Consider the following 15,663-nt stretch of genomic DNA (forward strand, 5'->3'; position numbering starts at 1 on the left):
CTCAGCACATCTACAAGAGGTCTGCTAAACATCGCTTGATCTGAAAGCATCTGTGCAAACAAATGATAGACGTCTTTAAGATGTAAACATTATAAATCACATAGACATCTTCTAAACGTCTACTTAACATCTGATTGGAAACGTCCTGTTGATGTATTGCAGATGAGCAAACACTAAAAAAATACGTCTTGCAGATGTAAATACAAGACGTATTTTTGTCCTATTTATTTTCTATCTTGAAACCCACCACAGACTTGAATGACCATCAGAAATGTGTACTTCTGCCTGTAAAGTGTTTTGATAAACATCCGCAAGGATACGTTGAGAAAAAGCATTTGCTAAATGCATAATTATGTTAGGGTCTGACTCTGGCTAGAATCAGGCTAGAATCTCCAAGACGGTTCTGGATTACGGACAGTGCGCATGCGCAGATAACGGCAGTCACTCCTCTCATGAACGCGCACGCCAGTGGAAAGTTTCATCGTCACTGACGGCGTCGCGCATCCAAGGGACAGCAATCATCAGAGAGAACGATCTGAAATCAACACGCAGGTACGTTAGCGATTAAAACACGTTTATTATTGGAATAAACAGAGCTGGCTGTGTTATGATTGGTCACTGGTTTACTGCTCGTTTTGCTTTATAATAACAGGTGCAGTTGACGGCCACACGCCTAATATAGTCCCGCTATTTTAAAGCTCTTGTGAATTTATGTGCGACAAGCGGACTGATGTTTTTTTAAATATTTATTATGAATGAGAATTTCGACACTCTACATGTTTAACGTTACATGTGATATACAATAGCCTACATTCCTTAACCATTTGTTAAATAATTAAGTAATGTGTAAAAAGAAAACAAAACAATTGCGTGTTGTCTTTGGCGATATTATATTGAATTCTGTTTGATACTGTCGAATATATGTAGTATTTAGATTACATTTTGTACTGAGCATCTTTATAGACTGTATGAAAACAGATCTTGACGTAAAGCCGTGAAAAGATGTCGGACATGGCCTCCGTACAATGACAGTTACACAAACACACACACACACACACACACACACACACAGACTTTTCATTCCTGTCACGCAGGTACCAAGATATTCAGAGGAACGTGATAAACAGACTGTTTTTAGATTGTTAAACTACATCATCATTGTGAAATAATGCAGGATGACGTCACAACTTTTGTTACCATAAATCTGCGCACTGTAGATGTGACCGGGGCTAGTTGTCACGCTTTTGCTCCAGTTAAATTTTGATAGGATTGGATTATTTTTGGAGTCAAATTCTGTAGAGACACAAACTACAAGGTCTTGACTATTCTGAGAAAACAAAAGGAAAGAAATGGTTCAAGTTTACACTATTGCAGGGCATGTTTTCACAATGCATGGTGATAATCGTTATAATAGCTAAAAAAAATAAAAGACAAAAGACAAAACATTGTTTTGACCAACAAATATTGTTATAAATATATAATTTTTAACATTTAAAAAAAAAAGTGACAACTTGCCCCACCCCAAAATTTATGGAAAATGCCCTTGCACTGAGATCACAGTTCAGTAAAAGTTCTTAATTTTCCTTCAAATCTTTCATTATGTATGAATATGTGTCAGTATGTTTTATTTTGGTCATGCAAGCTATGTATTGAAAGTAAGTGATAAAACATAGGAACACTTGCCATGTTTCCTTGTGGCTCAGTGGTAGATTATTGTGTTAATAGGGCAAAAAGATCATTGGTTTGATTCCCAGGGAACACCCATACTGGTAAAAAAATATATAATAATTATAGCCTGAATGCACTGTAAGTTGCTTTGGATAAAAGCGTCTGATAAATGTAAATTGGTAAAAGTTTGCAATTCAAGTTGTCTACACAGATTTGCAGTGAAAAATAAAAATAAAGTAGAATATGATGGAGAGAGAATGGTTAATTGCTGGTGTTCTGTTGCACATCTATTATGACTCATCCTCCTGAACTTTCCCTTGCCTTTTATTGTGCACTCTCATTGGCTGTAGGTTGACGCCAATATCATTTCCAGTCAAAACACTTCACAGTTCCAGATATTTACACATCTCATTTCACAATTTTGAAAATTATCTCTTTTCATTGAACCTCTCTCTCTTTTTCAGAAATGGGTCGCCTAACAGTAGTGTTTCTCTGTATGGCTCTTGTGGTGTCAGGTGAGGCCAAACGAGGGAGTGGCAGTAAAGGTGGACTCGGCTGGGGCAAAAGTAGCGGAAGCTCAAACAAAGGCGGAAGCAGCACAGGAAGCCAAGGTAGCAGCAGCAATAAAGGCACTTCATCACGTGGTGGGACACACTCGTCCCCTGGAAACTATCCTCGGCAACCTCAAGTACCAAACCAGAATCCACCGCCCTACCCTGGTACTGGTGGTGGGTATCCGCCGCAGGGCAGATATCCACCAGCAGGCTCTAACCCAGGTCAAGGATACCCCAACCAAGGTAGCTACCCAGGACGTGGTGGCAATCCCGCCCAAGGTGGTTATCCCGCCCAAGGTGGTTACCCGCCCCAAGGTGGTTACCCCGCTCAAGGTGGTTACCCACAAGGTAACTACCCAGGGCGTAGTGGTTACCCAGCACAAGGTGGTTACCCAGGGGGAGGATCATATCCAGGAGCAGGTTCGAACCCCAACAGGTACCCTGGACAAGCCGGAGGATATGGAAATCCTTACCCAGCTGGAGGCTCTTATCCAGGTTATCCAGTCCGTGGAGGTTCCAGCCCTAACCAGTTTGGTGGAGGTGTTGCAGGAGCAGGTGCAGGTGGATATCCAGGAGCGGCACAATATCCTTACTGGAACCCCAACAACAAAATCATGAGCCCAAGATACGGTGGCAACTACGGTGGCTATGGACAGGGCGGCAGATCACCTTTCGCCCAGTCAGTGCAGAACATGGGTATGGCCCCTTCATATAAATCACAGGGGTTTGGCAAGCAGGCAATTATGGCGGCTGGGGTTGGGGCAGTGGCTGGTATGGCTATAGGATACGGCCTCGGAAGTTTCCCCCGCCCCCGTTTTAGTTTCCACAACCCACAGGAGGAATACTACTACAATAACTACATGTACAAACGTTACGGCCAGCCTCCTCCTGAAGGTAGCGTGAATGGGAACACTAACTCTCAAGGTCGAAGCCCAGGCGATGCTGGATCGACTTCTGCCGGACAAGGAAACATTAACCCTCATGACATCTTCCAGAATCCTCCACCGCAGTCCTATGATAGCTTCATGGACAAGTGTATAAAGAGGACAGACTTGCTCCGAGAGAAAACGGATGGAAGATCGAGAAGATCCATTGACTTTGTTGAGGCTCAAGCAGCAGATGTAGACGATGATCCTACTGGTGCTCAAGAAAACACCACAGGCAACAATAGCACTGCAGAAAGAGACACAGTCAGAAACTCTTCATTTGTAACGTCAAGCCCACCTGAAACACCAAGTGAAGCTCAAAAGCAAACCCAAGACAAAATTTCTGATGGTGATGATGATTATGATGACACAGTTAGCATTATGGAGATCGGCTATCCTGTGCTGATTGAGCAAATGAAAGCACGCCGTTGTGTCGAGCTGTACATGGTCTATGCTGAACAGCATGCAGAAAAACAGATACAAGATCGCATTAACAGTAGTGGTGACATACCTGGACCCTTCAACCATGGAGTCATGCTACTCTTTACTAGCATTCTGTCGCTAATCTTCAGTGTCCTTCTTCACTGAAATTCTGGAAAAAGTTACACATAAAGCCATCGAGTCAGACTGAGAACTGGATCGTCCGCACCCATCACATGTTATCTGAGGAATTTGTCTAGGATGTTTAGAGACTTTGGACAAGGTATTGGACACCTCTAACAATGACTCCTATATAGTTACTCTACTAAATTGCAACATGAGCCACCTAACAATATGTCATGAGCCCACATCTTAGAGCAATTTCTAAAGTAACTAAAAACTTTTGCAGACATCTACTTTTTACAGTGTTCACATTCCATCACTGCCACATTATTGCATGTGTTTTGGTGAACCGCATGTCGCATGAACCCTTTATTATCTTCAGTTTAAACAAAATTGTGCATGGCATTGGCATTTTGTTTTCCTGTGGCAACAACAATTACAACTAACCGTGATTATTTTGTTGTAGCTTGGTTCTGTTCTCATGGCAGTTCTTTTGAGAACAGATCTGTTCTCGGTTCTGATGGCAAACCTATATGTGTAGTAATATTTTGTGTTGTAGTGTTATCTTTGATTGTTTGGACTGTTAACTTAGAGATTAAATTTCTACTGATGTATTTATTTATTTTAAATTCTAATTATAAACATAATGTTTTTACACAGTCCTCCACTGTTAGCTTTAGTATTTATATTTTTAGGGGACATTCCCAAAGAATGTGTTTTTGTATTCCACTCCATTGTTTTTCTGTATAAACATAGACTAGACGGACATCTTTGACCATTAAATCTTTTTGAAGTAGAAACATAAACACTGCATTTTCAAAATGCAGTATCAAATTAAAAACTAATTAAAACACACAGACACACACACACACAGAGTCTCCATTTCCTTGTGTTTTTATTTCATTCCGCCTTCTCTGCGTCTTATGTTTTAAAACGTTAAAACTCTCTCTGTGTGAGTGTTTTTGTGATCATAACTGTTTGGTTTTTAACTCTGTATGTCTTATAGTTTAATTCATATCAGATGTACATGAAATATAACACTAATGCAGGTCAGCTCAATGAGATAAAACAGCATTTTATATAAAGCTGGATCTTTATTAGTTGCTTGGTGCTGTGGTTTCTCTGAATATAAGTGCTGAACATTCAAGTAGATTATCATCATAGCTTGGCACTTTGCTAAATCATGTATCTAAAAACACTGGATGACCAGTAGAAGGCAATGCTTAACGCCTTTATTGTTATGCCTTTGAGATGTTGTGAATGTTGAAAGTGTGTATAATGTTACCATCACCGTGATTAAAGTGATTAAATGCACCTTAGTTCTGTGTCTGCCTATTTACTTTTTAATTTTTAGAAAAGTCATTGCCCTCATTATTGAAACCCGTAAATTTGGCCTACTGTTTGTTCCAATTCTTGTTTACAGATGCCACTTGATATCCATTGCAGAATCTGGTCCCTGAAGCAAAACTAGTTTCTCCTGTTATGGTGCAATGTCTCGTGATGGTTTCTTTGATATCCATTCAAGTGTACTTGATATCCTCATGTTGACATATTCACAACTTAATTATACCCTAAGTGGAAAATTGCGAGCCTGTTGTGGTTATAAGACAATGAGGAGTGACAGTTCAAATACAGGACTAATTACGTTAAAACATGTAAAAGCGAAAGCTGTCAGAACCATTTATCATCACCGGGGTTTTGGGATAAAAATTAACCCCTTGGGATGAAGACTTCAGCACAACAATGAATCACGGGAGATGAAAATCCCATATTTGGTGATCATTACTGTGGTTAATCAGGCGCATACATACAAAAACAAACAGAGATCATAATATGTTTCTGTTAATGATGTAATTTGAGACATCATACATGCCACCGAGATCACACGAGGCACTGACACATGCCACTAACAGATAAACTCCAAAAAAAGCATAAAAAAATTGGCAATATTAAGAGGTTTTAGCATTTCCAATTAATGTATATGTATGTATATATATATATATATATATATATATAGTGTAGTAAAGTGTAGACCCATTCCACATAATAATATTCATTAAAACTGTATGTTAACACGTAGGAGCTCGCTGCATGAATCCGTGAGTAGGCTACAGTTTACAAATCCATGGGAACGGATTGCGAAAGTGCGCGCGCAGATTATGAATTCGTGGGCACAGATTCAAAAACCGAGGGTATGGTTTACAAAATCTGAGCGCAAGGATTGGAAATTCATGGGCTAGGATAGGACATTCGAACCAGAAAGACACAACTTACATTTGACAAAAAGGTTTTTGTCTTTATGCTCAACTAAAGTGAAATAATGAGCATATTTCCACTTTGAGGAACTCGTGTTGCTCTCGCCTTGACTCGCCATGACTGCCGCACATACTTGAATAAACGGAGACACGCCCACAGTGCGTCTTCGTGTTTACAGTGGTTGGCATCCACTAATCCTACAATGCGTCGCTGTTGCAAGCAGGTTAGGCTGCACTTCAGTCAAAATAAATTATTTTTTTAAAAAGTAACGGCAATGTACCATATGGTAATGGTAACGGAGTTAATTTATTTAAAAAGTAATGCGTGACATTACGCGTCACACCAAACGCGAATAGAGTGTCTGGAGCGAATGATTTCAATGTTAAACCAATGCAAAGGTGCATTTACGCGCGTCTGGAGATCTCGCGGCGCGAATGGGGCTTTAGGCCGGCGACACACTGGATGCGTGGCGCAAGCGTCTCAGCCGCGTGGCGTGTCGGTTTTTAATTCGGCTCCCATGTTAACAGGTTAGAGCTTACAGACCGCCTGCGTGAGACGCGCGGAAAACGCGTGCATGCTAGAAATAGAAATAGAATCGACGCCTATTTTTACTGCGACACACGGTTTTAATAGGAAAATGTGTTTTTATGTCATTTTGTAGACAAATACATATGAATTCATGATATTTTTATATTTGAAAGTCTATAGGTTGACATAAATTCAGATATAAATGTATGAAACGCACGTTTTTACTGCAGATCACACGTCGAGGACGCGCGTTTTGATACACAAAAACGCGCGGTACTGACGCGCGTTTTCTGCAAACCCAAAGCGCATGCTAAGAACGCGCGTTATTATGCCAAATCGCGAGCAGGCGTTTGTGACCACTTTGGCTTGCCATACGAATTCGCGTCTGCCGCCCGAGTTGAAAATTTTTAACTTTGGCGTCAATTCGCGCCGCGTTAACCAATCAGCAGGAATACCCTTCTCCACTCATTCAACAACGACTGATGTTGTCAGTGAGCAGTCAACCGGAGCTAAATGACAAAAGTTAATATTTCTAGAGACAGGAATAAAAAGGACCTATATATATATATATATATATATATATATATATATATATATATATATATATATATATATATATATATATATATATATATATATATATATATATATATATATATAAACATATTAATAAATAAATTGAATAAAGGCCAAAGATAAGAAACGTTTCATTTTACCCCGAACGAATTATATTTTAACTTGAACCACTAAAGAGACATCAGAGCTAGCGGCAAATGTCAGAAGATCTAGCCGAGGTCAGGCTGCTCTCGGCGGATACATGATGACGGAGCTCCCGCTGATCGCATGAAGCTCATCTCCAAGATCGGAGAAACACATTTTTTAAATAGACGCTGTCATTATAAATAAACCGCATATTTGAGTTTAAAACAACTACATTCTCGCCTGAAATACTTTTAAAACTACATTTCATGATACAATAACAGTAATATTTTGAAAATTATCCGAATGAAAGTTGAAATTGCTGCGTGAACTCAGCTGGCAGAAGCCCCCCCATGACGCGAATTGGCGTCTGTTGTGAAGTTAATTTCAGGCGCGAATGAAGCAAATGATCTCAAAATGGTCAAGCGGCAAACTAGACGCGGTAGACTATGAGGTGTATCTTGTGCAAGTTCTGCTACTCACTAAGCAAACTGAGAGGAGAACTAACGTGTATACGCTCGCCAGCCGTCTGGCCAAAATCCCATAGTATTCAGGCGTCAGACGTAAGATATGAGACGTCAGACGTCACGGTCACGTGTTGGAGCTGCGCTCAAACTGCGCGGCGGCGTGGCGGCGGCGTAGCAAAGAAAGGATTTTTTTTACTTTGCGTCTGGATAACGTACGCGTTGATAAGCGTCTGGATAAGCGTCTGGATAACGTACGCGTGGATAAGCGTCTGGATAACGTACGCGTGCATAAGCGTCTGGATAACGTACGCGTGCATAAGCGTCTGGATAACGTACGCATGGATGACGTACGTGTGAATAAGTACATTAATAATAATTTGGCTTTGTCCTATTTTGCCCTAAGGAAGGCTTTAAGGTAATGATAACAGCACCTAAAGTACACATCTGTCTCCTCAGTGGAATAGTCTGGGTCCAGGATATGCAGGTGCATATGAGCCCTGGCAGTTTTGGGACATAGCTGGGGGAGAACTTCTAATTAAAACAAGGGAACGAATAGAGAGCCCTGCATGGGCCCGGCCTTTGTCCAACAGCTTGTGTGAATTCTTTGCCCAAGTCGACTGGATACAGTGACTTTTTTCTCTCTCTCTTCCCTATTTCACATCTATTAAAATAGTTCACTTTTGATTTTTAATAGAAAAGTTGTCATTTCTATTTGTTTCTTTAAGTTAATTTTGAAATATGTTTGGAAAATTTTGGGTTTGGTAAATTCAAGTTTTTGATTTTTAAAGGAACGAGCAAGCTGCAGCTCGTTCAGACAGTAAGTTGAGCATGTTTGATCCATTTAGCCTTCTCAAACCAACAAGACTTACCTAAAATAAACAGACATAATAGGCCTACACTTCATGCATTTCACAGTATTACTTTAAACATTTAACTTAGGTAAATGAGCACTGTTAGGCGCATATCCAATCGTTTGTGCGGAGAGTGAGCGCTTTGCAGGACATGGAGGAGCCAGCTTGCATTTTTTTTTTTTTTAATGACAGTAAAAATTTAAAAATGCGCCGTCATTTTTGCTCATAAAGGTAAGAGTATGCATCATTCGGAACTCCAAAGGGTCTACTTGTACATGTGTGCACTCACAATATCAACAAAACCTTATGCTTTTGGAAAATAAGGAAAACAAAAAGGATGCGATTTCTGTCTTCTTGATCTTTATAGCAGGAACGCTTCACCAACATGATAAATATATCTATAGAATGCTTTTTATGTTTTCAATTATTATTTTAAAACGAAATAATTCAAATCGAAAACAAAAACTGTTATATTGTGAAGTAAAAAAAAGTCTATGGCATCCATCATTCTTTTAACTTTTTTTTAACTAACTCTGATCGATTCATGAGACATTCCTTTGCATTAAACTGTTCTGGGCCGGGTTTCCCGTTAACGATTGATCTTAGCGCTTAAGAGCGTTTTCTACGAGTAATTTTACGATCGTTCGTTATTGTTTCACGTGAATTTCCCAACTATGCACGTAAAGCAATCGCAAGTAGCCGTGCTTTAAGTGCTACTTAGGAGTCGCTGTCCGTTTGTCAAGTGCTGAAATCTCACCTTAGAATGGCTCGTAACAGTAGTACACGATCGCTTATTGATGTTAACCTAATGCTGCGTTCCAGACAGACAACTTGGATATAATAATTTTAATTAATTATAATATCTACAGTACAATATTATATTATATATATAATGTTCTTTATATACAGTATAGAGAGAGAGAGACGTTATTGGTTTTCTGAACTTCAGCAAGTCGTTGACATCCCCCCCCCCCCAGTCTTTGAAGCATTTCCCACATTATTTCTTTTATTCGTTTCTTTTAATTATTATTTTCAGTCATTTAATTTAGATGTGTATTTCTATTTTTTTAGATGTGTATTTCTTTTAATTAAATCATTTATAAATGTATAAATAAATAAAGAAAACGAGTCATAATGTGTACAATAAAGCACAATCAAATCCTTATAATGATCATTTTTAATGAGCCGAAAAGAATACACGTCACACCGCTGTTTATTAATTTGCACTGGGTACCAATAGCTGCTCGCATGAAATTCAAGGCATTGATGTTTGCCTACAAAACTACCACTGGCTCTGCACCCATTTACCTAAGTTTGTTACTTCAGACTTATGTGCCCTCTAGAAGCTTGCGTTCTGCAAGTGAACGTCGCTTGATTGCCATCCCAAAGAAGCACAAAGTCACTTTTACGGACTTTTAAATTAAATGTTCCCTTCTGGTGGAATGAACTCCCCAACTCAATCCGAGCAGCTAAGTCCTTAGCCATCTTCAAAAATCGGCTTAAAATCCATCTCTTCCATCTTATATCTTTTCATGTATTATGCAATTATATCTGAATGTATGTATAAAGATATAAAGACCTCTAACACTACCTCTAACACTTCTTTTTATTTATTATATTAGTTAAAATCCCATGCTACGTGTACTGTGTTAACCTAACTGAGACTTATTATAGCACTTATATATCATTGCTCTTTTGTTGTTTTTGATTGCTTCCACTGTCCTCGTTTGTAAGTCGCTTTGGATGAAAGCGTCTGCTAAATGAATAAATGTAAATGTAAATATAATCACATTTCGCTTGAATCAAGTTAAAGGTGTAAACTGCCGATTGTCCTGCAGGTGACCGCATAAATCTGTCTTCTTACGATGCACTTAGGACTTAACGATTAGGCTACACCAGAGCACTTGTAGATCTACAATGATTTTCAAGTGCTACTTAAATTACGATGCTTTTGGGAAACAGACTGTGATATTAAGATCAGTAGTATGATCGTTTTTACGAACTTCTTAGGCTCAAGTTTTTGGGAAACTCAGCCCTGATTTTTTTCAACATTCATTAAAATATTAATATTTATTTCGTGCTGAAAATATTGAAGAGGAAAATATAATTGATTCATGTGCAGTTACTGAACGAATTATCTCACTAAATGAATCATAAAAAGCGTAAAAAAAGACGTTTATTGTTTGTACATAGAAGTTTTTTGCATATATGTCCGGAACTGACTTGCTATGACAGACTCCCTGTGATGTGTGATCATAAGGCTTCAGTAGACATCAACACAAAAGAAGGCTACTATATAGTACCGACTTATTTTAATAGATATAATACTTGAAAATGAAAATGTGTCAAAACAGTTTCAAAAATGTTCAAATAGGCATATATAAACGTATTAATTAATTATCAATATATAGGCTATTAATTTGAACATGCAGAGTAGACTACAAGAAACTGCTGTTGTAATAAGCAGCTTTAAGACATAAAAAAAAACCTTAACTGTAAAATAATAATCATCTGCTGATCATACAATTATTTCGTTTTCAGAAATGAGGTCTAATGTATAGTGATCGTTTTTTCTTTAGAGACGTGTTGTATGAACTATTACCAGTAAGTTCATATGTGCTCAGATTAAAATTAGCCTATATTACTATTGTATTATTTTATTTAAGCTGTAACTGTGAATACATTTGGACACTCCATGTTAGTCACTGATTAGACTTACATGATTTAAAATTGATTTTTAGGTGATATTGCTTGAAAAGTGATTTATAATGAGCGCTAAAAAAAAACTATGTTATGCAGTTTATTTTATTATCATGTGATGACATAACCTGAGACTAAAAGCTGTGATATACATTTTGTCCACTAGAGAGAGCCAAATTATATGGACAAGGCCTAATTGAAAGTGAAAGTCCTGACATTTACCAAGTAACCCATCCTCGGAGCTGGTGCTCTGCATTTAACCCATCCAAGTGCACACACACAGCAGTGAGAAGTGAACACACACCTGGAGCAGTGGGCAGCTACAGATCCAGCGCTGGGGAGCAACTGGGGGTTCAGTGCCAGGGTATTGAGTTCAGTCATGGGTATTGAGGGTGGGAGAGAGCGCTGTTCATTCACTCACTCCCACCTACAACTCCTGCCAGCACCGAGACTTGAACCGGATACCTTCTTGTAAGTAGTCCAAGTCTCTAACAATTAGGCCACAAACTTGTGCGAACTTCTATGTCAAAATCAAATTCTCCAGTCAAAAACCCTTACATGATCTATCAATATCAAACTTTGGCCTCAGATGACAAAACCTACAGTACAAATACACACACTGCAATAGTTTAGCTTCCTTAAATATAATAAGTTATCTTTACTTAGTTGTTATACTTACTAGGTTTTATTAAGTTACAAAATTTGCTAATTTTAAGGCAAATAAAACAACATGCTGCAATGAGTAATTCTTTCTTAAAATATTCAAGTAGCTACAACAAAACCGATGACATTAATTCACCAGTGAGAGGCAGCAGTGCGCTAATGTGCAACAGGAACAAAACAACAGAAGAAGAAATAAGGACGGTGAGCATGCGCAGCAAGCAAAGTTTTGAAGCTGCAGCGAATTTGCTGAAACTAAGAAGTAGAAAGACTGTTTACATTTCACCTCTGGACAAAGAATGATTGATTACTTCTACACAATAATAATAAGGTAAGCAAAAAAAAAAAATAGTGTGTGGATGTATCTTTCTGTGTGCTGCTAATTTGAACTGACTAACATTAGCTCCTTGTCAGCACCAGTGTCAGCTAACAGGGAGAAACGATCTTTGCTATTCTGCTATTAGAACAAAAACTATAGAAATACACAACTTTTGGCACATTTGGGTAAATGTAAAAACTTTTAAAAGACTTTTTTTTATTTCATTTCTCAAATTGAAAAATGTTTTACTAGTTAAAAATTAAAGCATGTAAATTCTGAGGAACAATTCAAGAACATGCAAGAATATGTGCCACTTATTAATTGTTAACAGTAATCTTATGCAAAATTTCCTCTATAATTTTATAACACTGTGAGGCTTTGGCCACTTTGTAGGTTAAAGTCATTTTTCAGTTTACAAATGTATTTTCATCATTTTAATGCAATCATAGTCATTACGTGATCAGACATATAAGGTTTAAACTGAATGAGCTAGTTGTTTTGCAGTAATTATTTCTTTGCTGTGTTAAAAACACCGAGTACTGTAACAGAAGAAATGCTGCTATTGAATTGGTTTTATTACTGATGCCACAAATAGAGATGTATAGAAAATGAATTTCTATTGTTAAAAATGCAAATATCAAGAAATGAATGTGTCCTTGTTCTACAATTCACAACATTAGTGGAACTTGATTTTATATGAAGAATTTTTTTTCATATTTAGGAAAAAAGCTTGTGTCTTCTCTGAGCAGCGGTCTTGTGATCACCAGCCTCAGTATAATAAAGGTGAGATATTCCAACAGCAGTAGAGCAGTTTTTGACTCAATCATGTGCTATGCTTTATTTGCAATTTCAGATAATTTATTGCAGTTCCAGAATACCTGTAACCGTATTTCCGTATTTGTAACTGTGTTTCTTTTCACATATCTAAGAGTACACTTCACATCCTAGAACCCATAAAATGTATGATGCTACCTTAAATGTTTAATAGTTTTATTATATTTATGAATAATATTTAAAATAAACAGCGCTTATTGACTTCAATTACTTCTTTATTGACACTTTGAAAAACATGTTTCTATTGTAATTTTTACATTTCTTAAACTTAGTTTTTCTTTTTAAACTAATTAAAAATGCAGATTTGACAGAACTACACACCCATCTGAGGCCTACCTGTTTTAATTCATGATCACCCCGGATACTTCTACAACTAACCTGCTTGGTAAGTTCTCATAGTTAGTAACACCATTTTAGAAAAAAAATGCCTGTGTATTTGCTGGTATATTACTGAGATACCTTTATAAAGATTAATGTTGATTACATACCTAGTTCAATCAAAAATGAAAAATGTGCCATTTAATCTCCCTCCTGTCAATCTATTCCATAAAAAACTGTGCATCTTCATGACACGAATGAAGATATTTAACCCAAATCTCTGACACCCAAGAAACCATCAAATCAATCTATATGAATGGAGCCAATTAATCTACTTTTTGGGCCAAACTGTTCAATGAATTGTAAGGAGCAGTTTCAGTTATATTTCCACTTGAACTCTGTTAGGCATGGTCTGATGAACTGTTCTTGATCCAGAACTCTTAGCTGAACACACTGAACGTGCTGTAGAAAGCCTAGATGGTAGTCACTGCTCAGGGTTCGTCGTTTGTTTTTGCCTAGCCACCAGTTTCTCTGCACCTGGGCAACATGCTATTTGAGTTAAGTAAACTAGGTAATATTAAAATCAAAAGTAATATTTAATCTTTCGTAACGTGGGTGCTATTTACATCAGGTTCGATATCTTAACTATTGCATTACTAAGGCAACGACTATCACCTTTATGTTGCATTCAAAAGAGCTCTGTTAACAGCCCAACAGTGAAAAATTAAACCATATCCATATTGGCACAGAATGGAATGGTTAAGCATTGAGAATTAAGAATGGTTTGGCCTGACAGTGGAAAAGAGGCTCAAATCTTCGAAAGAGACGTAATTGCTATATGATCAAGTGTCTAAAATTTTGGGTAAATAGACATTCAGTAAAGGACAGAAATTTATTTAACTGAAAATGTCTTTATTTGTGTTCTGAAAATAACTAAAAGTCATGGGTGAGTAAATGATGATGTGAATTTCAAGTTTGGGTGAACTAACCCAATGTTATGGCAGTGTAGGCAAGACAGAAAACACTGAAAACTGATCATCCACATTTCCATGCTAATATTGTTTTTATTTGGTTTTATACAGGTGTCTGATGCTGATGCAATCTGGGCACTAGTATCTGTTGGCTTGCTGACTATCACTGACGATGAAGTACTTCTCCAAATCTTGACCCAGTGTCTTCTGCAATCATTGTTCAGGGTAGTACTGCAAAGAATAGTCTCCAAGGTCTGCCCCCAACATTTGCTTCCCGACCACCATGTGCTACGTTTGCATCACTACATGTGGGTTACCCTGATACTGCGAAGAACACCTACAATATGATGCTTGACTTGGGACAGAAAAAAAAACATTGGCAACTTGTGTGGCCAACTCATTGCTGTATTTAAAATCATTGTACCGCTACCTCCATTGTTTAACATAACTAAAAGCAGATTGTTTTTGCTTTGTTTCAAAATTTTTGTAATACGAGTTAAAACTACATTGAAAAAAATATATCATCTTTAACTTTCAACTGTCACTACATTTGATTTAGGGTAATTATGTGTGTGAAGAACACACATAACATTGAACACAAGAACATTGTTGTCATGAATTTGTAATAGATTTTTGAAGTATTTAAGTTGCTAGATTAATGGTAACTTTTTTTTTAAAGGCAATTGGTTAAAACTAGATTTCTGTTCAAGTAAATACAACTTAGAAATTCCAAGTTGCAGGAAATGTTACTTGATTTAGCTAAATTTAAATGAGTTGTTTGAAATAGGTACATAGTTTAATGTATTTAATTTAGTTGTTGAAAATAGTGATTCTGAGTTATAAGTTTACAACACTTATAAATAAACCTTTGTTAGTACAAATTACTATTCTTATTTCACTTTACTTGTTTTTTTCAAGGCAATCGGTTTGCATGCTTTTTTTTTTTTAAATAAGGTTTACTCATTATAATTTACAGTGCAGACAACCTCCCTGCCCAGTGCACACTAGTGAGATAAATTCAAAACACTGTAATTGTAATAAAGTACTGTTACTTTACTGTACTACACTGTGTGATTCTTTCAGCTCTCCAGTGCTAGGATGCATTTTTAAAGCAGTCACCAGTGCTCTTGTGCATAATTTCCTGAGATGCTACTGAATGCTTGCTTATGGATAATTGTGTGTTATTTGAGTTCACACTGTTACAATAGAGTTAACTATTTGATGTGTTTGTGTTTTATGAATGAGATTTTGGAGAAATCATTAAAAAATTGTAATGTGTGTGTATATATGATTTATATATGAATATTATAGAATATTGTAATTTCTAAATTACTAAATTATTAAAACATTACATGATTGAAGTGTTTAC

General features: G+C 37.2%; 1 protein-coding gene and 1 long non-coding RNA gene across 2 annotated transcripts; both read left to right on the forward strand.

The window, feature by feature from the left end:
* Positions 1 to 439: 439 nt before the first annotated feature.
* Positions 440 to 5,010, forward strand: prnprs3 (prion protein, related sequence 3). Its single transcript, XM_052544322.1, has 2 exons — positions 440 to 552; positions 2,133 to 5,010. The coding sequence occupies exon 2, from the start codon at positions 2,135 to 2,137 to the stop codon at positions 3,734 to 3,736; it is 1,602 nt and encodes a 533-aa protein (XP_052400282.1). The 5' UTR covers positions 440 to 552; positions 2,133 to 2,134; the 3' UTR covers positions 3,737 to 5,010.
* Positions 5,011 to 9,881: 4,871 nt separating this feature from the next.
* Positions 9,882 to 15,355, forward strand: LOC127946690 (uncharacterized). The gene is made up of 4 exons (XR_008151136.1): positions 9,882 to 12,183; positions 12,893 to 12,954; positions 13,308 to 13,390; positions 14,406 to 15,355. It is a non-coding gene; the product is annotated as an uncharacterized LOC127946690 (long non-coding RNA).
* Positions 15,356 to 15,663: the final 308 nt, after the last annotated feature.

The sequence above is a fragment of the Carassius gibelio genome, chromosome A25, assembly GCF_023724105.1.
Source record: "Carassius gibelio isolate Cgi1373 ecotype wild population from Czech Republic chromosome A25, carGib1.2-hapl.c, whole genome shotgun sequence".
Lineage (NCBI taxonomy): Eukaryota > Metazoa > Chordata > Actinopteri > Cypriniformes > Cyprinidae > Carassius > Carassius gibelio.